We start from the raw sequence: 26,052 nt of genomic DNA on the forward strand, positions 1-26,052 counted from the left end.
TTTATTGCTGAGCATGAGTATGGTACATATTGTTTATGTGCTCCTCTGCTGATGGCCGTTTGGACTGCTGCTTAGTTTGGGGGTGATTACAGACACAGCTGCTGAGAACATTCTCGTCTAAGTCCTCCTGGGGAGAACCGTTTGGGGTTAGCAAATTCATGTGAGTGGCAGGATGGGGTCATATAGCTTGACATATGACATTTTACGAAACTGCCGAATCATCTCCCAGCATAGGGCCATTTTACATTCCTGCCGACAGTGCTGAGGATTCCAGTCCCTCTTTCGGTTCCTTTCTGTGGGTTGAACTGAGTCCCTCCAAAAGATGTTCAAGTTCTAGCCCTGAGAAGCTGTTAATGCAGCTTTGGAAACACGATGTATTATCAAGTTATGGGAAAGTCACTCAAGATTCACAATCCAGCATGATTGGTAGGTAGCCTAGAAAAATGTCAAGTTGGGGGACTGCTGAGGGGGTGCAGTCTGCAAAGTGCCTGCTATGCAAACATGAGGATGTGCGTTCAATCCCAACACCCACATAAAGCCAGATTCCATGCTGTGCATATCTGTTGTATCCAAGAGCCCTGGGGCTGCAGGTTCAGTGAGAGACCCAACTCACAAACGGAGATGAAAAGTGTTTGAGATAGATAGCTAACATCTAACCCCCCCCCCACACACACCACACACACCCCATCCACATACCACACACACATACCATATATACACACACTACACATACATACACACCACACACAGGAAACTGCACACAGAGACAGATATGCAGAAAGGGGACCACCAAGTTTACATGAAAGCACATATTAGAGTGATGTAGCTATAAGCCAAGAGAAACCAACAACCACCCACAAACCCCAGAAAGAAGCTTGGAGATGCTTAAAATAGGCTCCCCCCATGCCTCTCAGGAGACCCTCACCATGACAAACCTCTGCCCTTACATTTCTGCCTTCCAGAACTGTAAGACAATTCAGTGCTATAGTTCAAGCCTTTTGATGTGTTATGTTGTGAAAGGGAGCCTAAGAAATTAATATATGTGCCAGCAATTGGTGTGGCTAGTGTTCTCAATTTTAACCATTCTTCTAGGAGCATAATGATATTTCCCTGAGGTCTACATGTGCATTTCTTTAGTGAAATATGATTTTTGACAATCACTTCATATGCTCATTTCTCATCTACATCTCTTCTTTGGTAGACTATCTGTTCAAAACGCCCCCTTTTTCTCATCTAATTGTCTCACTGAGTTCTGAGAGGATTTATTGTTTATCACTTATCCTGGATATAAGTTCCTTACTTGACATATGATTTAAAAATATTTCCCGCAGTCTGTAGCTTATATTCTTTTCTCTTTATGCTATCTTTTGGAAAGTGCAAAGGTTTTTGTTGTTGTTGTTGCTCTTTTGTTTTTTAGTAAAGCATGGTTTATGCATTCCTTCTTTTATAGTTCATACTTTTCAATCTAAGGAGTCTTTAGCCCAAGGATGCACAGATTTTCGCCCATGGTTTCTTTTTTCAAGCTGCTCCATACCTTTGGATTTACTGTTAGGTTTGTGGTGCATTTGGAGTCGGGATCTGTCTATGTTGTGAAGTTTCATTTCATACAACTGTCCAGGGATTCTGACACAGGTACTGACCAGAACATCCTTCCTCCACGTAACTGCCTTTGGACTTTGATTAGAAGTGATAAGTCTTGAGCTCTGATCCCTGACTCAGGAGCTACTGCTAGGGAGGGAGAGTCTTCTTTAAGGGCTGTGTCTGATAGGTCAACCACGCACAGTGGGTGGCTGCATACTCAAGTATGTATAGAAAATACAAGCTGGACTCAGTGGGCTAAATAAGATGGACATGAAGTTGTGTGTGAGGGTGGGTCTAGAAAGAGACGTGAGGAGTGAATATGGCCAAACTACAAATTACATTATGTGGAGGTATGGAGTTATCAAAGAGTTAATAAAATATCATATTAAAAATGGGCTGTTTATTTCTGTATGGTCCCTCCCCACCCATTTCCTTTCCTTCCTTCCTTCCTTCCTTCCTTCCTTCCTTCCTTCCTTCCTTTCTTTCTTTTCTTTCCTTTTTTTTTTTTTTGTGAAATCAGGTCATGTTAACCCCCAACTTTGCTCCCCTTTAAAGCATTTGGCTGGCTACTCTAGGTTGTCTGTGTTCTTGGTTACATTTTAGAATCAGTTTGTTATTTTCTACCCAAAGCTTTCTGGGATTTTAATTAAGGTTGCATTGAGTTATAGATCAATCTGAGATAAAATATTACCTTAACAATATTATTTTCTGATCCAATGAGTAAGGAATATCTATCCATTTATTTCAGTTTCTTTAATTTTCCTCAACACTGTTTTACAGACTTTTTTGTATTTTTTTGGTTTTGGTTTTGTCTGTTGTGTTTATTTGAGGAAGGCTATCACCAGGTAGCCAAGGCTGTGATCTGCCTTCTTCAGCCTCCTGAGAGTTAGGATGTAAAGGCATCCCGGGGCTTGGTTAGCACTTTAATGCCCAGCTCTTTTACATCTTTTGTCAGGTCTGTCTCTAGATTTCTTTACTGATGCTCTTGTAAATAGCCTTGTTTTCAAATGTTCAGTTTTCAATTATTTGTCTCCAGTACATAGAAACACAATTGATTTATATATATGAATCTTTTTGTTTGTTTTGTTTTTCGAGACAGGGTTTCTCTGTGTAGCTTTGTGCCTTTCCTGGAACTCACTTTGTAGACCAGGCTGGCTGGCCTCGAACTCACAGAGATCCGCCTGCTTCTGCCTCCCCCTCCCGAGTGCTGGAATTAAAGGCATGCGCCACCACCGCCCGGCATATATTAATCTTATATCTTGCAATCTTGCTAAATTGATTCCTTTTTTCCTCATAGCATTTTCATAGATTTCATGCAATCCTTTGCCTGATCACATTGGCTAGAATCTTTATTTAGTACAGAAGCTACATTGAGTGGGAGTTGTTAAACATGGATATTCATTGTCCTGTTAATGAATTATTACACCTGGCCTTGTACCAATAACTTAACTGCAGGCTTTTGGTAGATCTCTATCGGCTTAAGGAGATCCCTTGTGACCACGCCTCACCCTAGTTCTAGTTGGCTGAGAGATTTTATGAGGAATGGATGTTATGTTTTGTCAAATTCAGCTTCTGCATCTATGAGCTGTTCATAGATGCTTTGTTGCTAATATGGCAAAAATTTCTTCAATAATTTTTGTATAATTAACAAATTCTTCATCCCTGTACTAAATTTTAGTTCAAGTTGCCTTCATCTTCTTCCCCTTTCCTAGGCCCCAGGAAGACCATTGATTTGCCATTGATTCCCTCTTCTCAGGCTAGACAGCCTCAAAGAGCATCAATCAGTCTTTCTTTGACTGTTGTATCAGAGGCCCAGCGTAGTTGCCTCACTTCTGTTTGTGGGTTTCCAAATCTCTTAAGTCATGTGTTCAAAGATGGCCTCTTGCATCATTTCTACCTGTGTTTCGGTTGGCTTTTCATTTCCTGAGAAATTTTATTTCCAAATCTAAGGTTGGTGTGTCTCCATTCTGTGGGCTGGCTCCCAGGCACAGCTGTATTTTCTAAGGCATCCCAGTCTGTTGGTGTGATGGAAGTGTTCCTTTTGTATTCCTTGTGGGATTCCCCTGGCCCTTGGCCTTTACATGAATTCCCTGCAGGGACTGTGTGACTCACCTGTGTGAGCTGCTGAAAGCCTATGCATCTCTTTTTGCTAAATCATTCTATGTTTTGACTTGTGCATTCCATTCAGGTGAGTCCCTGTTTGTTAGTAAAAGAGATTACTTTCTAGAAGGGCAAAACCCAAATCTGAACTGTCCTGACTCCTGTACTTGAATTTCTTGAAAAAACAGATCTGAACTCTGTCACTTGTGTTCTTTATTTTCATAAGTAGCGGTGGCAGAGTGATTTCCACGGGTATCATTAGTTTTGCCTGTAGGTCCTCATGACCTACATGCCTTTACTCCGCTCCCCACAATTTTCTCAGCACCATCCCCTTTCTCGGAAGAGCCTTTGATTGTGATTTGTTTTGTGGGCCATCCCTTTCAGAAGACTAGCCAGGGAAAGGACTGAGCAATCACTGTTAGCACTGAGCAATGGCCTCTAAGGGTCTACAAATGCTAATTTGAGAAACATTGCTGTAAGTTGTTCTTCCTTTGCCGATCTTCATATCCAATATGTCTGTTCTTGAAGTCCTAAACCTTTCTAAGCATCAGCAGCCAGTGGGTATGCATAAGGTGTTTTCAACATCCAACCTGAATTGTGAAGACAGCCTTCACTATTAGGTAATGAATGAGTCTATTATGCCAAAGGCTTTAATATGCTGTATAATCCTCACAGCAACTCTAGGAGCTGCTTTTCTGAGACAGAACATAGAGCCAGGTATCCACTGGGTTGCTATTTTCCCTTGTGACCCTCTCAGTATGTGACATGAAGATTCAATTCGATATTCACAGCCAGTTGCCAGTTCCTTTTAGGCCTAGGATATTAAACGATCCTCTGTACGATGAGAACGTTGCCTTACGACCACAGCATAAAAATTATATGTGTGTTTTTCTGTGTCACTCAGCAACTGAGACCACTGCAGATTTTGAATGAATCATAGACTTTTATTAAAGTATGGGTTGGTTATCTCTTAAATGAATATTAGATTTGATTGTATCAAGCTGTGACTGAACACAATGTGACCAAGACCAAGAAAGCGTCAGAGAAAAACATTGTATATTTTCTTTTTTGTCTTGATAACAAGTTCATATCTTTTATTATGCTCAGTGTTTCCAATTTTTTGCTGTTTATATCTATTCTCTCAAATTCTATCTTCTTCATAAAAAAGGTTCTAAAATATGTCACACTTCTTGAATTGATGAAATGGATATTTAATATACTGAGAGTAAGCAAAAAATACATTTAACCGCCTACTTAATTTAAACTTTTATTATCTCACTGTAATGTTTACAAAGCCAATAGTAATCTGTGAGAAGATAGTAGACACTAGTCATTTGTTACAGAAGAAAATGAAAAAGACATGAAAACATTTTAATAAGAAAATATTTGCTAATCATAGAGATGATAAAAGAAATATTAAGTTTATGATAGTATTAAAATGCTTCAAAAAAACCTTGTAAGATATTCCATAAAGGTGATTATACCTGAATTCATGCATTTTTACACAATAGGGACTAAAAAGATCTTTTATTGCATCCTATGTATATATGTGTGTGGTGTGTGTGCATGTGTGTTGACATGTATAGGCACATGTGGAGGCCTGAGGCTGACATCAGGTGTCTTTTGGTTGCTCTGCACCTTATATACTGAAGTGGAATCTCTCACTGAACTCGGCTTGGCGTTTCTATCTAGCCAGCTTGCTCTGGGGAGCCCCCGGCTCTACTTTCTAGAGTGCTGGGGTTACAGAGAGCCTGCACCCCACCTATCCTTGGAACTTTGATTCTCATGCTTGTGTGGTGAGTGTTTTTCCCACTGAGCCATCTCCCCAGATCCCTGAGATCTCTCTCCTTCCCTCAAAGTCTTATTTTATTTTAATGGCAAATTCACATGATCTGTCACTGAGGTCACTATGTACAGACACGAGAAGGGAGCTTTATTTCTTGTCTCTTCCTACTTGGGCAGTGTCTTGATAATCTCCCCTCTCTTGGCTTGGAGGATTCCTCACGGGTTTGTGTGCTTCCTAAGTCTTAGCCCTTCAAGGTTAACCTGGTTAACCAAGAGCTTCTGGCAATCCCTGTCTGTCTCAGTGTGTGGATGTGTTTATTAGAATCTGCTTGGTTTTGTTTTTGTTTTTTTTTTAAATACATTCTGCTTCACCTATGGGTAGAGGATGTATGTGATACACATGGTGGTCAATCTGTTAGAGTCACCCTATCTCCTGATACACAGGAGTCACCTTAGCAGGCACTGGAGGATGGGCCGTACTGTCCACCTTCTTGTGCCCCTATGCCTTTACTTCCATGGGCACAAGGGGTTTGTCTGCCATCGAGCCGTGGAACGGACAGTCACAGGCCTACGGATGGCCAACTGATCTTTGATCAGCATCTGGATCTACTGAGGTGAATTGCCTTGGTGAGTTCACTGGCGTCACTTCGGTCCAATCAGTAGTGTTGGACTTCTTCTCACTGTAGCACAGAACGCCAGAGGCAAGCCTTTCCTGAAGCCTGAGCACTTTCATGGCTGCGGATCTATCAGCGAAAGGAAAGCAAGAAGATCTTTTAAATGACATTAGTGACTGGTAATTAAAAAAATCTCAGAAAGAGCCATTTCTGTTTCTGTCTCCAGTAGCTTTGGGGAGACAAAACAAGAGAAATTAAAAGCAAGGGCTTCAGAATGACTTGTATTGAAGATCTGAGTATGCAATTCTTATCATTTTTTTTCCTGGTTATATTTGCTATCAGTACCCCTACCCCACTCCTGTTTGCCTCTTCTGACCCATCAGCCAACAAAGAGGAGCATGCTGGCTTGGGGACATTGTGTACTTTGCTAACTTTCCCCTTCAATTTCTCATGTCAAGCAGGTCAGGTCCTCCAACTCCTGAAGCAAAGCAGGGAAGCCCTCAGGGTAGCAATGTAGAAATCCAGGGACAAGGGTGTAGGCAGGAACTGTCTCCACAGACAACCAAATCTAGCTATTTGAACAGGACACAGCAGCATTTACAGAAAATGCTATGTGGATGTACAGTCTTTGCTGCTGAGAATAGATTCCTGTCATGTGTGGTGGTTGACTGAACAGTGTTCCCTTAGGCTCTGGTATCTGAAGACTTGGTCCCCTGTTAGTGGTGTTGTTTGGGGGAGGTACAGGAGATGTGGCTTTGCCACAGGAAGATTGTTACTGGGGGTGGGCTTTGAGAGTAAAAGCCTCCAGCTGCCTGGGGTTCCTTCCCTCTCTCTGCTTCGTGCTTGTGTTTGAAGCGGTTTGCTTCCAGCTCCTGCTGACACGCCTCCTTGTCATGACGAATTCTTACCTTTCTGGAACTATAAAGACCAAATAAAGTCCTCCTAGAAGTTGCTTTGGTCACAGTGTTTTATCCCAGCAACAGAAGAGTAACCCATACACCATACAAAACCCCTATCTCCAAAACAATCTAAGGCTCCCTCTAGGACTTACGGTCTCAAAACAAAGCTTGATAGGTATGTGAATGTCCTGTCCTTGTCTTCAAGAGTGGAGGGCAGGGTTATAGAATGAGAGCCGGGCAGGATACTCCCCCACCCATTTCCTTAACACTGTTGGTTAGAGAACAATTCCCTGAAAAGGCCTTTATTTTCATAGTTGGGTTTCATTATAATCTTATGGTTAGGTCTACATGGAGTACTGTGAATCCATTACTGCACCTGGAAGAGTTACCTGAGACAAGCCCCACAGAGCAGCTTAAGGTAACACCTTCCTCATGCCAGGAAGGGACAAAGCGTGTGAGTGTGTATGTGTATATGAGTGTGTGTGTGTGTGTGTGTGTGTGTGTGTGTGTATATGAGTGTGTGTGTGTGTGTGTGTGTGTGTGTGTGTGTGTGTGTCCCGACTTCAGGGATATCAGAATAACATGGAGCTGAAGAGGACTCTGCAGCCAGGCCTATTCAGGTCCTGGGCCCGACTTTGTTGTTTATAAACTCAGTAACTATGGGAAAATCCCTCTCGCTTTCTAAGCTTCTGCTTCCCAGGAGCAGAGAAAAAAAATAATCCTCTCAGAGATTAAAGAAGATATGATTCATCATGTTTTCACAATACTAATGATGGCAGATTATCAATAACTCAATACTATGTCTTGACCTAGAATATATATAGCATGGCACAGTGCTGAAAAGCGTGTATTCTAGATATCAAATACTTACATCCAATGCAGACTCTTACAGTCTAGCCAGGCTCCGCTGAGGTTCTAGGCCTCAATGTCAGCCTATAAAGACATAACTGATATGCTAGGGCAGTTTTTTTAATAGCTGAAAACCATATCCTTTGGACATATCCCTGGCTCCCTTTAGAGTGCCTGCTATGGATTTCTCAAGACAGCCAAAATAATCTATTATTTGTTCAGACAAAACAGAGACAGGACCCCTGCCTCAGCCTCAGAGCAGGTGGGAGACGCTCATCAGTGTGTGCCAACAACCCCCACATGTTTCACGTGGATCAACTCTTCCCTTTGTTCTTTTCTACCTTCATGACTACCAAGACCCCAAGTTCTGCCCCACGCCCACTTCTCCCCTTAATATGCTCAGTTGTCGAAAAACAGAGTGAAGTTGGGTTGAGTTCAGCCTGGCTTCTTCTCTGTCACAGCAGTATATGGCTGATTAAAATCTGTCTTTCCAGTTTAACTAGTGGCAGACTTTTTTTTTTTTATCTTGAACACTTCATCAAACCTTTCTAGACACCTCACTTTCCTCATATATAAACTAAGAGCTAATACCACTCTGTAGAGTCATTGCAAGCTCTCAGTGAGCTAGCATATAATAATTGCTGCACTTAGAACAGTAGGAATTCTCTATTTTTATTAGCAACACAGGCTATTTAATGTTAATAAGATACGTCTATTGAAATAAAAAAGAAATACATGCTGTGGGATGATCCCTCTGTATGCTGTGAATATGTATTACTCTCATTGGTTAATAACAAAGTTGTTTGATTTATAGCAAGGCAGGATAAAGTTATGTGGGACAATCAAACTGAGGACTGGGATGAAGAAGAAGGGTGGAGTCAGGAGAGACTCCAGCTGCCCAAGAAGCAACATGCCAGAGGACAGATAAAGCCATGGGCCACGTGGCAATACACAGATTGATGGAAATTGGTTAATTTAAAAGTAAGAGCTAGTTAGTAATAAGCCTGAGCTATTGACTGAGCATTTGGTAATTAATATAAGCTTTTGTGTGTTTATTTGGGACCGGGCAGTTGGTACAGAAAAACTCTATTGTTTACAAATACATGTGTATTTCTGTATACACATTTTCTTATATTTGATAGAGTAAAGCCAACTGGATGAAAGAAATGGGCATGACTTTTCAACTAGTCAGTTATTGACCAACAATGAGGTTTTATGGTAGTACCTGCAGCTATTGACCTGGAATACCGTCAACTGATATGCAAACCACAAACGTCAATACATTTTAGCCTTAACCCAGTAAACACTTATCTGATCAGTAGATTCCTTCACAGAACTCCTTCTTGAAAACTACAAAGGTCAGACTGCATTTCAAATGTAACAAGATCCTCTGTGGGATTGGTTAAATATTGTAGTTATTGATGACACCAAAAGAAAGTGAAGTGTCTGAATCTGTGTCTTTGATTGCCAGGTTACCCAAGGACATAGCTATGGGAAAGCTCATGGGATGGAAGACTTCTGAGTTACAGTGTCTTCCTTGCTGGCTGTGCAACTGCATGGGAAAGAACAGAAGATCCAGTTCCCCGGCCTTTTCTCCATGCAGAGAGATTTTGCACAGCAGATTACCAGCAGCGAGGGCAGCACCCAGCCCCTGTAGTCTGAAACATAAAGGAATCAATGTGTTGGTCCAGTGTATGGGACCACTCAGTGACCAACACCATTCTAGTAGCGGCCTCTTACAGAGTCTCTCGCTTAGTGTCAGAACTTCTCAGCCCAACTGCCTTGTTAAGGGAGCCATGGCCACGGTGAAGGCTCAAACATGTTTTTTTGCTGTTGAGTTGTGTTGGTTTGAGTCTGTTGTAGAGTACTGAATTCTAACAAAATTATTTCTACTTACCACATTTTGTTCATTTCCCGTTTCTTCTCTCCAGGTGTATTTTCCTATTGAGATTTATAAGAATGGTAGGGAAAAATTATGAATCATGGACATTTCTGGGAGGAGGAGGTTTACTGGGGAGTGAACCTGCGGCCTTGCCCATGCTAGGTAAGTATTTTACAAGTGAGATATAACACTAGCCTGTATCAACATTTAAGTGAATGCTTTGAAGGTTGACCTTCTCCAGTAGTTAAACAATGCTGTTAGTGGCAATGCTTCTGTAGTTCCATGAGCCCGTAAGAAGTTTTAGAAGGAATAGACAATTGAGAGATGAAGAAAAAATGGGAAATCAAAGGACTTTCAGTTAATTCAGGAGGTTATTTGGGTCAGACATATTATTTATGGGCAGGGTTTCAGAAGAGTATTTCAGGTCACATTTGTTTCTGGTGTTGAAGAGAAAGTAAAAGTCATCACATAGACTGAAATCCCCATGGAGCTAGCCTTCCTGCTCCGTAGAGCTAGACCTGCTGGCTGGGGTAGTCAGGGGACAGCTGTCTCAAAAGGATGAGTGTATTAAAAATAAGTAGCCAACCACCTCCCGTGTTTCGTTCTCAGTATCACCCCTGCGTAGGATTTTTCTTTCCTTTCCCTAAATTTCCCACACTTCTCCAAAGAGTTGTTACTTTCCTCTGTCTGCCTTGGCTTAGTGATTGGCAGCTCATAGTGGCATAGGATTGCATTTTTCTTTTGGAAGTTTGATTTCTTTATTGCCTTTATAACAACAGCACCTCTGAATGTTGCCTTGACCCTTACCCTCCACCAGCATTAAAACAATGATAAAACCCAAACAAACCACAATAATTTTTTCTCTAGAAGTAGAAGAGAGAAATCTGGATATGTAGCCTTTTTTTTTGCAGCTGTAATATAACCTTTGATAGTTGATTACTAAGTGCAATGGTGAATAGGGATCAGGCCACCTTATGTGGTAAGCACCATGCTTAAATAAAAACAATGGGTTGTTTTGGGGAACCTGTCTGGCAACTGATTTGAACTGTGTTCCTGTGAGTGAGATCACTGAGCAACAGCACTGGGAAGAACTGAAAAGCTTAGAAACTTAAAGCTCCATGTCTAAAAATGTTTTTGTTTTAACAGCCCAGTCAAATAGTTTGGTTCCATTTTTAGTATATAGTTGCTCCCCTTTCTCTCCCAGTTCACCTCGTTCTTCCTTAAGTGTGACAGTGTTGACTCCTGGGGTCCTTGCACTTGCTCACTGTCTTCTTACACAGGTCCCTGCTCAAATATTTGAGCTGTGCCTCCTCACACCTGATGATATGGTTTTGTGTTCTTATGTTCTGCACCACTCCCAGTGCTGCTGGGCTATCTTAGTTCAGGCTCTCTACAAAACAAGGGCCCGAAGCAAACACAGCTCTGTGCTAATCTCTAGTTGGAGGTGCTAACCCAGGGAAAAAGAGGAGTGTGGATGGGGGTAAGAGATGGTGAACACACAATGCTGCTGTAGGGTGCTGGTGACCTCATTCCTAGAAACTGCTGCTGGTAGCTCAGCTTTAATGTGTCTTCTGATTCCTTCCTGTGGGGGCCCACAGAGGTTCCCTAGTAAGGCCTTCCTCAAGGTCAGAAAGTCTGAGCTTGCTTTACTCAGCAGAGCTGCATAATAGGATGATTTGGCCAGGGGTGTGGTTACCAGATGTTTTGAAGGGTTTATATTTGGCTGTACGTTGTGCTTTGATGTTGAAGGGGGGGGTATTTGCCTCTCCCCTTAGCAGTGTATAAAAGGCCCATTAGAATAAAGGACAAGGCAACTGGATATTGACCCAGGGCCCTCCCGAAAATGTCTTGTGTCTCTGTCTTTCTCATCTAGCTTTCTACCTAATACTTCCTCATTCCTCTCTCCTCCCCACAAGAACCCTTGGACAGGGAGGAGCTGGTCTCTCATACCTTCCCATCTCTACTTCTTGGGTATCTGCATGCTTCCTTCGGGTGCTAACTCTCCTGCATTGTTCTGTTGTGTTATGTGGTCCATTAGTACAGCAACTGGCAAAGCCACCCTGAACATGCTATGGGAACTACTGCAGCTGGGTTTTACTACCTAAAGGACTGTGGCAGTTGGTGCTCAGATTACTCCAGCACAGACCTGGGAGGCAGGTAGGACCACGTCGATGTGAGATAAGCAGAAATTTGTCTACTTTCCCAACATCGCACACTTACTTGTATATTACCATCTCCCACACTGAGAAGAACAGAGATTGTTTTGTCCAGCGCTCACAGTATATCCATAGCCACAGGGAGGATATTGGACATATGCTATACATAAAATAAATATTTATTGAATTAATTTACTGTGTGCTAGGGGTAGTTAAAGGTACTAAAACCCACAAAGATTGTCACCATCTTACAGATGAAAAATTAAGAAAATAAACGACCTTCTAAGTGCTATCTAAAATAACAGCAGGCATTGGATATCTGGAATTTGGGGATTTAGTATTTTTTGTATTCAAGAAACAGTCCCTCAGAGGTAGAAGGTACACTCATATTGATGAAGACACCATGTACTTCACACACAGGTCCCAGAGGTTTTTGAGCTAGGACTGACCTGAAAGTGTGCTCCTTGAAGACTAGCATTCATGGTACCAGAAAGCATCAAGCCAGTTTCAAAAGGAGGGAAGAAGCTATCAGTTCTACCCGGAGTTGACACCTATGAACTAGAGTGCAGTAGAGGCACACACATTGGTGGTAACCAACGACTCTCTACTTGGACTTAAGACCCTCTCAACAAGAAGGATGTCATGCCTGCTAATGGAAGCCTAGCCAAGTACCCAGAGCTGGTGAAGTCGTGGATCTTGGAGGAGACCCTACTAATTACTAAACCAGTACAATCCCTAACTATGTTCTAAAAATTTATCATTATATGCAAAGAGAGTATAGTCTTCACCCCTCATCAAGGAAACTTCTCTTTTCAACAGGTGGAGACCATTATAGAAAACCACAACCAACCAAAATGCAGAGTTGTGGAACCCAGTCCGAACTGATACATCTACTACTGCACCTAAGGTTCAGGGATCATTGCAGAAGAGGAGGCAGAAAGATTGTAAGAGCCAGCGGAACGGAGAGTTTGCTGTGAGAATTGTCTCCTAGAAATGTCAGAAGCTACACCTAAAAAGTCTCAACCTGGCTTCCTGATAATTCCTGAACAAGGATGACACGAACAGACATGTTAACATGGATGGGGAAAGCTCATGAGACCTCAAACCTATAGTTCCAGACAGAGAACTACAGGCAACTAGGGAATTCTGGAGTGGGAAAAATTGTCTTCCTCAGGGAAGAACATATGAATTTAATATCCCATTCCAAATGGTCAGCCCTGGAAACATATGCATGCAAGCAACCTTATATAGACTGAGTAGGTTATATTTAGGTATATATATAAAAGAAAAGTGAGGCCATGAATTTGAAAGAGAACAAAGTGGGACACATGGGGGACTTTGGAAGGAGAAAAGGGAAAGAAGAAATGGTGTGATTATATTATAATCTCAGAAAGAAAAAATGGTGTGATTTTTTTATAATCTCAAAAAATCTTTAAAAAGACACAGCATGTCTCAGAAACAACTACTTCTGACTTGACTTTTGTATGTACTTTTGTAAGGAGAGAGAGAGAGAGAGAGAGAGAGAGAGAGAGAGAGAGAGAGAGAGAATGAGCTGACCCATTTTGTGTGTGAGAGAGATTAAACTGACCCATTTTGTGAGCATTTTGTCTTCTGCTTAATTCTCTGTGCTCATGTAGTCATAAATTTGGTATGTCTATTTACCAATAACGAATATTCTGAGAGGGAAATCAGGAAAACAATTTCATTTATAGTGGCTTCAAAAACTTAGTGATAAATGTAAACAAACTGGAAGACTTCTAACCATGAAAATTTTAACACGGAAGAAGGAAATTGAAGAAAACCTAGAACACGGACTTTCCACACTTACAAACTGGCAGATTTCTAATGACAGTCCACAAAACAGTAAAAACAGTTTCAGAATTCCTGTGGAAGCACAGAAGCCCCAGACAGCCAAAGCAATCCTGAGCGAAAAGAACCCTTCTGGAGCGGTCGCCACACTTGACTCTAAGTTACACTACAGAGTCACAGTCACCAAGCAACAGGGAACTGGCATAAAGCAGACAGAAGCTCTCTGAAATCGAAGAGAGGGCACGGAATTAACCCCTTAGAGGTTAATTTTTGACAAGGATGCCGGGGGGTGGGGGTGGGGGAAACACACGTTGGAGGAAAGACAGCCCCTTCCACAAATGGCCATGGGAAAACTTGACATCCACATGTATAAGAAACAAGCTGCAATCTTACCTCTCTTTCTGTCCAAAACAACCCAAAATGTATCAAAGATGTCAATCTGGGCAGAAAGTCTGACAGTGTTAGAAAACACAGCCAAACACATGAAGATCTAGTCACGGGCAGGGAATTTCTGAAAGGGATTCCAATTACTCAAGAAATAACACCAAGGATTGACAAATGTGGCTGCAAGAAATTTAAAAAAGATTTCCTCACAGAAAAGGAAATAATTTGTCAAGTAATGAGACATCCTACAGAATGGGAGAAAATCTTGGTGAGCTGTACATCTGACACAAAATTAATATTCAGGGTATATAAGAACCCAAAAATAAAATTAAAAGACCCCTAACGAGGGGCTGGGAAGATGGCTCAATTGGCACAGTGTGCAAGCATCAGGTCCCGAGTTCAGACCCCTAGCACCTATATAAAAGCCAGACATGGTGGTGCATCTGTAACCTCAGTGCTGGGTGGGGAGTGGGAACAGACTGTGGCGGAAGAATCTCGGGAGCTGGCTGGCCAGTCCGTCCAGCCAAACTGGCAGGCTCCAGGTTCCGTGAGAGGTTCTGTCTCAGAAACTTAGATGAAGACTGACTGAAGAGGATACCAAATGCAGACCTCTGGCTTTCACATGCACAAACATATACATATACATCACACACACACACACACACACACACACACACACACACGGCCACCACCACCACCACCCTAATCAACTAAACCAATAAATGGGCTAATGAGATGAACAGAGAGTCCTAGAGAAATGATATATAAATGACCAATAAATATATAAAAAATGTTCAATATCTTTAGCTGCCAGGGTCAGGCAAATTAAGACTACACCAAGATTTTATCTTACCATAGTCATCAATGGCTATCATAAAGAAAAAAATAACGGAAAATGCTGGCATGAATTTGGGAGAAAGGGAAGAAACGTTGGTGGGAATGTATGTTTGTCGAGCAAAATACGGGTATTCCTCAAAAACGTGAAGATGGAACTGCTGGTTCACCCACACATATAGTTTCTAGGTATACATACAAAGGACCCTATGCAAACACCAAGGCCCTTGTCCGTGGTTGATGGATGACAGTCTTCTCCCCGTGTCACGGTCTGCCTTTTGTGCTCATCTTTGTCCTCTCCCCTCTTCTGAAGGATAGCAGTCATGTTGGATAGGGCTCACACTCCAACCCCACTTAAACGTAGTTGTCTCTTTAAAGATTCTATCTACAATTGTGTAGCCATACTCCTAGATTCCAGGGGTTAAGACATGATTCTTCTGGGATAGTATTCAGGGGAAATATTTGACCCCATAACACCAATCCTTAAGAGCTTGATTTTACCAAATGTGGGATAATGTTCTGTTCTGCTTGGCCCTTGACTGAAATCACCAAAGTATGTCAGAGTAAGTCACAGAAAGATCCAGAAATATAAGAAGAGGGTTTTGTATCAAGTAAATAAAAGGCATTATCATCCAAACAAGGTTCATCATTTAAATTACGTTTATTTTATGCCAATGCAAAATACAATAAAACCACTTAAAAAACAACCATTTCATCTTCATGTAACATACCTCTTCAGTGAACAGAAGCACTACTGTTAATGTTTTGGCCTTTTCAAGGTCCTGCCTTGGGTCAAAACAGTATTTAGAGAAAGAACAAATTCTTCCTAATACACATATGAAAGAAACTTCTATTTTCTAAAATCTCGGTTCAGCAATAACACAAAAATAGCACAGACAGCCCCGTGTAGTGGTGGTAGTATTGCCAGGCTGCTGGGAGAGCATCTGCAGGCTGCTCCCGACTCCGAGGTCTTGGGCCGTTCAGGGATCCGAGGAGATATTAGGACTTTTCTTTGAAGTTTAGCTGTGTCCTCCCTGATTCACCCAAGTTATTTAGAAGCCAGAAAGGACAGACTCTAGTCAATCAAACCATACACAGACATATCTGGGAGGAGTGAAGGAGCCCTGAGACTAAGATGACGATTCAGTGGACAACCGTGACGCCTCCACTAATACAAAGCCGTTCACCCATGAATGGCTTCCCACCACTACCCAGTCAAGGCAATACACACTGCATGAAATCCAGCCACATCCCAGGGACCCCTATGCTATTTGTTCCCCATCAATACACTTTCAAACTGACATAGTTAAACCGTAACTAACACAATCCTTCTATCATTTTACTGACAAAAGTCTCATGCAGGAGAGAGAGCCAAGGCTTGGAGTTAGAAGATGGAGAGTCCGTCCGTCCGTCCCCAGCTCTTCTGCCTTGCCTCTCAGCTTCTTTGTGGAGACCCAGTGAGAGCAAAGTGCTTTGTAATGCAGCAGTAACCATGAGAAATTCTCCAGAGACTTTCTCTCCAACCCACTACTGGATCACTGATTGCCAGTGTAGATTTTGTACGTGCTTTTACCTTTTAGAGCAAGTGGGTGACATATCCACCCCATGAAGCTGGGTTGTGAATGCTGGGTGGTGCAGATGGGGTAGCAACATCCTTCAGGAAGCCCAGACTCCATGAGGGACACCCTGAATGTAAAGCCATGTGACCTTTTATTCTATTACCCTAGATTCCTTTTTCTATTCCTGAAACTCTTTTTGACAAGCTAACAACTTAAAGTTGTTTTTAAATGGACACTTTCATATGACAAGTGTGGAGTTTTGAAGACAGTGAAACAGTGAAATAATGAAGAAATATGGGAGAACAGGAGGGCAACTTGGGGACAACAGGGAAATTCAGTCTACAAGACCCACATCTTCAGTTTTACTAGTGACATAATTTATAAAATACTTCTTCCTCATCTGTGAAACCAAACACTTGTTTGTGTACATGCCTTGAAGTATGTACAAATCTAAGGCATTTACTAACATTTAATTTTCAATCTTTCACTCAGGATATTACTGGAAGAACTGTATTCTTTCTGGTGATGGGAAACCAGAATCTCATTTCTCATATTAAAACCCAAAATTGCCAATATGATATGGCACACCTTTAATCCCAGCACTCAGGAGGCAGAGGAAGGCAGATAGATCTTTGTGAGTTCAAGGCCAGCCTGGTAAGTTCCAAAACAGCCAGAGAGACCCTGTCCCAAAACACCAAAAACCAAACCAACCAACCAACCAACCAACCAAATCCTTTGGGAAATGGCAGTTTTTCTGCAAGTTTAGAAAAAGCAGCCAGGGCGGGTATATAATAGAAGTGTAAGAATTTGGTGACTTCGTGGAGGCAAAGACTTCAGGTAGCTGGATTCAGGGAGCAAATGAGATTCTAATTCTGAACATTTTTCAATGCAAATCAAGTCCCATGAATCATTTTGATGATTTTTTTTTTTGAGGCATCAGTGCAACAGGGTTCCTATTCTTGGAGTGATCTTGGATTCAGCTCTTTACTTAGGATACTCTTCTCTTGAGGATTTTGAACCCGCCAACAGGGTCTCACCTTCATGCTGAGAATGACTGGTCTCCAAAGGACCCATTATTATCTTAAGTCCACCTGCTTTGGGAGCAACAAAGAAAGACAGAGCAAACAGTGCATGAACCTTTGGTGCCAGGGAGGTGGACTTTCTCTGGCCGAAGCAGCTCTGTCTAGCCGTCTGCAGAAAGGCCTGCCTTGTGCTTTTCCCTGTGTTTGTAGGTCACGTTCTTAAAGGTGCTGGTGGAGCCTCTGTACAGAGGATTGGTTCCCTAAAGGACAGGGGGAAAAAGGTTCAAAGAAAAGGAGATGCATTTTGTTATTATACCACTTTAATATCTTCAAATGTTTGCATTCTAGTTCAAATCGGAGAGTCAAGCACAATTTTGGAAGCTACTTGAATAATTTTGATGAATTTTAAATTTTATTTATCTTTATTTCATTTTTTGTATGGTACATGTATATGTACACTTCTAAAATTATTATTATTTCTAATTTTATTTTACTTAATTACTCAGCAGAGGGGCATTTATGTGCCAGTGTGCTGGTAGAAGCCAGAGGGTACCTTGGAAGTCAGTTCTCACCTTTCATCATGTTGCTCCTGAGAATCAAACTGAGTTCAGCAGGCTTAGTCACAAGTTCTGTTATCCTCAGAACCATCCCCCCACCCACTCCCACCTTATGTTTTAAACAGAGGCTCGAACTTCACCTAGAGCTCACCAATTCAGCCAGACTGACTGGCTAGTAATCTCCAGGGCTATCTGTGGAAGGAACATCCACACAGATAAAAAGAATTTTATCTCCAACTTGATAAAACAAAACTGGATTTGCTATCTGGAGAACAGAGGGAAACAGAAACATCTCCTGACCCTGGGATTCACAGCGGTTCACCTCCTCTGAGTGAGAACCACCCCTGTACCTGCTTCTGTACTGCTTTGAGCCAGTGGCCTAACCTTTGACCAAGTGCCATGCTGCCTTTGGTCATATGACTTCAGAGAGACAGATGCCATCTCTGCACTGAGGCTAAGTAGAGGGAGTTCCTTGGCTGGAGTCCAGGGTGGGTGAAAGCCAGGCTGCTGTATTGTCTCTACTCCTAAAACCAGCCTGGACAGTTAATCCAGCTGCCATAAGCACCAAGAGCTTTTAAAGACCAGACAAACTTATGTGGTCTCAGGTAGGTGAGGAGTCTCATTTGCGATAAAATTCAGAAGAAGTTGTAGGAAGTTTAAGGGCTAGCAATTACTTGATAAAGTAGCCAATTGAAGAGACAAGACTGGAAAGCATGAGCCGCAGGGGGGGATGATGGCTGAAGCCTGGGCTGAGGAGAGAGGAGGCAGATAGGGAATAGGAAAAATGAATGGGTTGTAGTCTGGGCCAGCTTAGGTCTTTGTAGGACTGGGTACTTGTTTGTAGGCCCTACCCCATATCTGTCAATCATATCAAAATGCACTTACTTCCCACATGAAATAGACTTGTGAGTGTGTGTGTGTATGAGTGGCGTGTGTGTGTGTGTGTGTGTGTGTGTGTGTGTGTGTGTGCGCGCGCGCTTGTGTAAGCGCTATACATGTCTGTGCAGGTATGCTTGCCTGTGTGTGGCATGTGTATAGGAGGCAAGAGGTCAATGCTGGGTGTCTTCTTCAATTGTCCCTCACCCCTGCTTTGGAGACAGTCTCTCAGTTGTGTGGAACTCACCATTTTGGCCAGACTAGCTGGCCCGTGAGCCCAGGACCTGCCTGTCTCCGAACCCTCCGGCACTAGGGGTGCAGGCTTCTGTTGCTGGGTCTGCCTTTTGTCTGGGGATAAGAATTGGGGTCTTCTTGCTCGCAGGCTTTACCCATGGAGCCATCTCCGTAACCCCGCAAAGTAGATTTTATAGTCCTCTAGAGGGGATGACCCAAGTTGCAAGAGACGGGGCAACACACTGTTGATTTGTAGACAGTTAATCATTCACTTGTGTTCAGTTTTTCTTTATTTTGAAACTACTTCATTTACTCAAGTCTGGAATAGTTCAGGGGCCCCTTGTGTAGGGCCAATGGACTAAGAGTCTACTCTGGTAGGAAGGTCAGAAAGATATGTAAACTGGACAAGGAAAAGTTCACACTACTACTGAGGCGTGGAAGGAGATGTGTCCAGACCTCAGGCGGTGATCAGAGTTCAGGAGAACATGCTAGGGTTGGGTCTCGTGAGCAGGTATGGAAATGGCTAGTGCCATAGTCATTACTGACCTCCTTTTTGTTGAGACTCAGGCTTAAGGTCTGATCTATAGTGGGTGAGTGTCCACGTTTAGACAAGGCCAGTTCTCGCTAAGTGTGTAAGGTGACCAGGCAGATTTTCTCCAGAATATCGAGACCCTGACCTAAGCCTGGGTTCTGCAAAGCCAGTGGCACATTTTTCAGGTTTGAACAAAAGTGGGAACTAGAAAGCTCCATCATGAGCCACAGCTTCCTTAAAGACCGCCTGACTGCCGACTGCAGACCCTATTTGCTTAGCACAGAACCAAATCAATCCACGGCTCCAAGAAATGTCAGGCTAAACCGTTTTTCCCTACCAGTTAATGACTTGTCATCCAAGGGAAAAAACTGTCTAATCAAAGATGAATTTAAATATCTTCCATTTGTATTTTCAGATGAAAAATGCTGAGTTTTTTTTTTTTTTAATGTAATAAAAGGTAACCTTTCTTTATAGTCCTGACAAAATATTTCAGGAGGCAAGAGCGGAGATTTGTCTTCAACTCTGTCCCCTTAAAGAGTCCGAGGGGGCTGATGGGTCAGGTGATCTCACTGTTTCCTCTGTCCCTGGGTTTTAAAAATCAGTTAAGTTCACCCCTTGAGAAGAAATAGGTTTTAGATTAAAAACGGAATTAAATTGAAGGTTTTTAAATGTATGCACCAAGCCTACATTTGCCCCAGGAGGAGGATATGTTAGTGAAATTGGGACTGAATATTGAATTGAACCTCTTTTGCATGCAAATGAATAATTAGTACCTGGTCAGCATCTAGTCAGGAACATCAAAAATTTGTTATTCAAAGAAACTCAATTTAACAGGGGAATAATATTTTCCATTTATGCTTTTATCTGCTTAGTGTGTGGTTTTGTCCCATTTTAGACGAAGAAACAGCTAAATTTTGGCATTTGAATTTCAGTCATGTTTAGCTTCCTGAGGGAGAACAATTCATGTTTTGGGGGAAATTAACTGTTAATTAAAACGTTATTCTGAAGATATTAATCATTTGTCAGCACTCATGCCTGCGTCTGAGAACATTAAAATATGTTGGCTAGGAGACCTGCATCACAAAATAGTCAAGTGTTTGCTTGTAGGAGCAGAATACCAGCTCATTATTTCCAGAAGCTTCAACCAAAGGCTGTTCTTAGAACAAATTAATAATTGGGGCTCAACTCCACCTGTACCAAAACTTTGGGGAGCCCCTGAACTTTTGAATGAATTGTTTTAATCCCAACACCCATCTCCACTTCTCTTCACACCTACATACTTCAGTTTGCCTCACTAAAAACTACAGATTATGCACTCCGTCAGTCACCAGGCCTTTGTTAAATCTAATCAAATTAAACATACATCTTTGCTATCTTTCAAGTATCCAGAGTCTATCAACCTTTTCCCAGTTGTCTTACAGCTGGGTTCTTCCAAGTCAGGACTCAAACCAGGGTCCATAGATCGAATTTGCTTATTATATCTAAAGCATTTTTACTCAAAAGATAAAGTAGATTAAAATTTTTATTAGCCTTTTCCCTGTGATGTACATTATGATTAGTTTGAAATCATTCCCCCAAATATAAACATTCATTATCAAAAATGGAAAATTCCATTTGCTCTCAGAACAGGATATTGCTATAGGCATAGGGAAAATAGTGTTAACATCAATTTATTTAGGCAGATGAAGCCAAAGGCACGTTGTGTTTGCCTGTGTGTTCTCCAGTGAGTTCGCTGTTTTTGGAATCAGTGGTGTAAGATAATTGCTATTAGATAGCTAGACACACCATTAGAGATTGAGAGATGAAATTAAAACCATGAAATTGTTTCCAGGGGTCTCTAGAAATGTAATTATCTCTCCTGTAGAAAAGAAACACTGAAAATTGCAGTCCTGTTTTCTGTTTGCCGACTGAGAAGACATTTAAATTATATCATTGAATACATATATTTAGAGGTTTATTTCATGTAGCTACTTAAATTTTATGTTATTCAGGAAAAAAACTGCCTGGCATTTAAAAAGGCCTGTCAACTGTGCTTTGTCGTCCATTGTATCAGCAACAATATTTCCATGGAAATTGGCATGAACTGTCATACTCGCCATGAACATTATCCCATTAGCTAGAAAACAATCAATTTACAGAAATGTTTAGATACAGAACCTATGCTTTGTTTGATGAGGTTGCCTCCACAACAGCCCTAAGTCACCATAGCAGGAGTTCCCTGAGTCTCTTCAGGTGTTTCAAGCCCACCATTAAGACACCAGGTGTCATGAGAATAAGCCGGTGTTTCTGCTGCTCTGTAAGCAAGACAGAAATGGAAGCTGTTGGGGCTCCATGGAGAGTGGCCACGGAAGTGACCTCTGAGTTTCTTATTTTCTACAGGGGGTGGCTGAGTCCCTGACCATGAGGTCATGGAAGTGACCTCTGAGTTCTTTTTTTTTTTTTTTTTTAAGATTTATTTATTTATTATGTATACAGGAGAGGGTGCCAGAGCTCATTACAGATGGTTGTGAGCCACCATGTGGGTGCTGGGAATTGAACTCAGGACCTCTGGAAGAGCAGTCAGTGCTCTTAACCTCTGAGCCATCTCTACTGCCCCAACCTCTGAGTTCTTATTTTCTGCAGGGGGTGGCTGAGTCCCTGACCGGTTCCACCAGGTCTCCAGAGGTCACATACCGTTTGCCACTTGGCCTTCGAGCGTTCCGCTTCAAATTTAGCAACTTCTTTCCGATCGTGAAGTGATACCAGTAGCTTCCAAATGCACAGTAGGACGACTCCGATCAGCAGGATAGCCAGCGATACTCCCAACATGATCATGGGGATGTTTGGAGGTTTGGGGCAGTCTGTGGGAGCAGATGAAATCATCTTTAGAAGCTGTGACAATCAGCGTCTCACTGTAAGAAAGCTTCCCCTACCGCTCACTTCAATGCAGAGACTGAATCCAGAGCACTGGACGTAATACACAATTCTGCTCATTGGGTTTTCTATTCACATATTTTCTACAGGAGAGGGGAAATACTGATATCTTCTTGTCCTGTTGATTTTTTTCTAAAACTGTGTTATTTGTTTAGAGATAGGTTTATATTTATTCTCAATGGAATAAAAAATTTGAAACAATTCAAAAATGAATTTATAACCAGCCTTCCATATCCTTGGTTTTGCATGTACAGATTCAACAAACTATGCATTGAAAATATGTCTTTATTGAGCATGCCCAGTTCTTCCACTAGCTGTTGCTCTCTAATGGTAAGTACAAATATACATTCAGGTAGCAGTCACATTGTATTGGGTTTCAATCTTTCTTTCCTTCCTCCTTCCTCCCTACCTCTCTTCTTCCTTCCTTCCTTCCTTCCTTCCTTCCTTCCTCCTTCTCTTCCTTTCATCTCTCTCTCTCTCTCTCTCTCTCTCTCTCTCTCTCTCTCTCTCTCTCTCTTTTCGAGATAGGGTTTCTCTGTGTAACTTTGTGCCTTTCCTGGATCTTGCTCTGTAGACCAGGCTGGCCTCGAACTCACAGAGATCTACCTGGCTCTGCCTCCCAAGTGCTGGGATTAAAGGCGTGCGCCACCACTGCCTGGCTCCTTTCATCTCTTGCATCCCACAATAACCTCAAACTTTACAGACAAGGAAGACCTCGAACACCTAAACTTCCTGCCTTTACCCCCGCTCCCCCCCGCCCCGCCCCCAGTGCTGGCATTAGAGGTGTTTCATGCTATACCTGGTTGTATACAGTGCTGGGGGTGGAGACCAGGGCTTCATATGAGCCAGGCAAGCACTCTACCAACTGAGCTACATCTCAACCCCCCACATCACATCTTCTAAGTAACCTAGAAATGATTTCAGGTATACGGGAAGATGTGTAAATTCTATCCCCAGGTTTTGGTATCTTTGGCACAGGAGGATCTGGAGCCAAGCTCCTGTAGATGTGGAGATATGGCTAGAACAGGTGGTTGACTTTAAACTTCAATACAGCAGAGTGACCATTTTGTCAAGGATGTCCTTGAATCATGAATGGTCTCAGGATTATACGAAAAATTATTAGTCCAGCCTGGTTGCTCATGCCTGCAATCCCAGAACTCAGCAGTCAGATACAGAGCATATTGAAGGCCAACTTGAGCTCCACAGTGAGACACTGTCTCACATACTGAGAGGGCTGGGAGTGCAGAACACTTGCTTAGCATATGCAAAGGTTCAGGTTCCATCTCCAGAGCTGAAAAGATTGCCCTTACTGCAGGTTCCTTGCCTCAGCCCCTTGGAAAGACAGACAATAATCATAGCTTTCTGTTTATGCAATGCTCTGATTTCCTGGATGTTCCCAGACTAGAAGAGGGCAGGTTCAGTTCTCATCTGATGTACAGTAGTTGTGTGGATCAATCATTGAGTTCCCTGGCCTCATCTGTGAAATAAAGCACAGAGCTCCCTCATTTTCCCGGATGACAGCAACATGCTGAGGTGGTCTTGCTTATAAAAACCACAGCCTCCTAGACCCCTCCCCAAGATATTGTTTCAATAGGTCTTGGGTAATACCACAGGTTATATGTTATTAAAGGTATCAAAGTCACTCTTACGATCAGGGAAGTGGAGGGAATCCCATACTCTCAACTTGAAGATTCTATGGAATGTTGGTTTGGCTCTATTGATGGTATTCTTGTAATTTAGCAGTTACATTGCACCTTCTTCTGTTGCCAGTAAGATGACTGATCACCCTTGCAATGTGCCAGCAAGATGATAAATCTCTTAATGGAGCATTATAATTAAGCCCTTCTTTTGCTTCCCTCAGAAGAAATTCCACATCAAATGATCATTAAATATCTGCATTCCCTCCACAGAAGTGAAGCAACACCCGACCGTATCTGGGGGAGAAATGAACCGGGCTTAGTCTAGCCTCCATAACGTCACTCTTAGATAGCTAATAATGGAGAGCTGAACGCCGAGGACTGATCGTGTGACTTTTCAGACCTGAATCTGCATGACCCCTCAGCAGCCTGATGCCTGGTCTCACACATCTTTTCTGGGTGGAAAACCATGAAAGTACATTACGGAGAATCAAGCAGAATACAATGTCCTACTTACTATAGCACCCAGAGCTAAAGGCTGTGTTGGAACCAGCAAATGAAGCATGGCTGTGTCCCTGAGAAAAATATACTGATCCAGCGGTATCTTTGACTAAAAAATGTCTGGGCGGGGACATAGCATGCTCCTGTTCACAGCAAGACTCAGCCTGCTAGGACCTGCAGCTGGGAAGTGAATCAGGAGGATGCTCAAGCAGGGACTCAAGTAGGCACAGGTGTGGCTTGGGAGAGAGAATCATTGTAAGAAAGCAAGGTCCTAGGATACTGGGACTTTCTCAAGAAAAGATTTTAGCCAAGTTCCAAGGCAGGTATCACAGCCCAGACCTCTGTTTACCATGCTCTCTGTGATAGCTCTCTGGTGCTTAGACTGAAGAGCCACCGAGGTGGTAGCAGAGGGTAAGCTCTCCTCCCGTGTGGAATATCGCCTGTCAGGTTGGCTCACTGCGGTACCTAATGCTGAGGTCTCCAGTACCTAGTTCTTAGCTCCAGCTGAGCTGGTAGCTCTACCATAGGTGGCTGTTGGGCACTGGAAATGTGACATCTGAATCAGGTTGTACTATATGTATTCAACAGTTACCTCACAGTCTAAGCATGAAAAAAATGTAAAAATCTTAATGAGTTTGTGGATTTCACGTGGAAATGAGAGTATTTAGATACAATGGTAAAGAAAAGTAACTTCACTTACTTTTTTGACTTTTTTTGACTGTTTTCTAGAAAACATTACATTTTATACAGAGTTTGTCTAAGTCCTATTGGACAATGCTAACTTTTTTTTTTTTAGATTCAGATATTTATTACAGTTGTGTAGCCAGTGGGAGGCAGTGTAGTACAGTGGTTAAGAGCCTGGGCTCCAAGCCAGGCTGTTGGAGTTCCTCAGGCAAGCAAAGCGGTTCTGGGATTAATTACTGCTAGACACAGCAGAGTACTTTTCTCCGGGTCTCAGTTTCCTCACCCGTAAGACCAAAGTACCACTAGTGCCCGCTTTACAGGCTTGATGGAGATACTGAGTGAATCAGCATGTAGGAAACATGAGGAGTGATGTGTGTTTTAGCAAGGGCCCCATACACCAAGGGATTGTGACAACAGATGCATGCCTCTCCCTTTCCTGTCTCCCAGAAGGCAAGGGTCTGGGTTGTCCAAGCTCAACATGCAGATGTAACACCTGCAGTGAATGGCTTCTTCCCACAAAAGAGGGTCGGCTGCCATTTTTTACATCTGGCATGACTTGTAGGCTCTGACATTTTGTCCTGGTGGTTCTCAACCCATGGGTCACAAACCCTTTGGGGGTGTCGAACCCCTTCACAGGGGTCGCC

General features: G+C 42.5%; 1 protein-coding gene across 8 annotated transcripts in view; it reads right to left on the bottom strand.

Annotated features, from left to right (window-relative positions):
- Nucleotides 1–17,331: 17,331 nt before the first annotated feature.
- Nucleotides 17,332–26,052, bottom strand: part of Itgb6 (integrin subunit beta 6) — a 128,293-nt gene continuing 119,572 nt past the window's right edge. For all 8 annotated transcript variants that reach the window (XM_037204820.1, XM_028868196.2, XM_037204821.1 and 5 more), the window contains 2 exons: nt 22,347–22,513; nt 17,332–17,734 (listed from right to left, as the gene is read on the bottom strand). In XM_037204820.1, the coding sequence (XP_037060715.1) occupies nt 17,636–17,734; nt 22,347–22,513 (266 nt within the window). In that variant the 3' untranslated portion in view covers nt 17,332–17,635. The remainder of the gene's footprint in view (nt 17,735–22,346; nt 22,514–26,052) is intronic.

This window comes from Peromyscus leucopus, chromosome 4 (assembly GCF_004664715.2).
Source record: "Peromyscus leucopus breed LL Stock chromosome 4, UCI_PerLeu_2.1, whole genome shotgun sequence".
In the NCBI taxonomy this organism is placed as follows: domain Eukaryota; kingdom Metazoa; phylum Chordata; class Mammalia; order Rodentia; family Cricetidae; genus Peromyscus; species Peromyscus leucopus.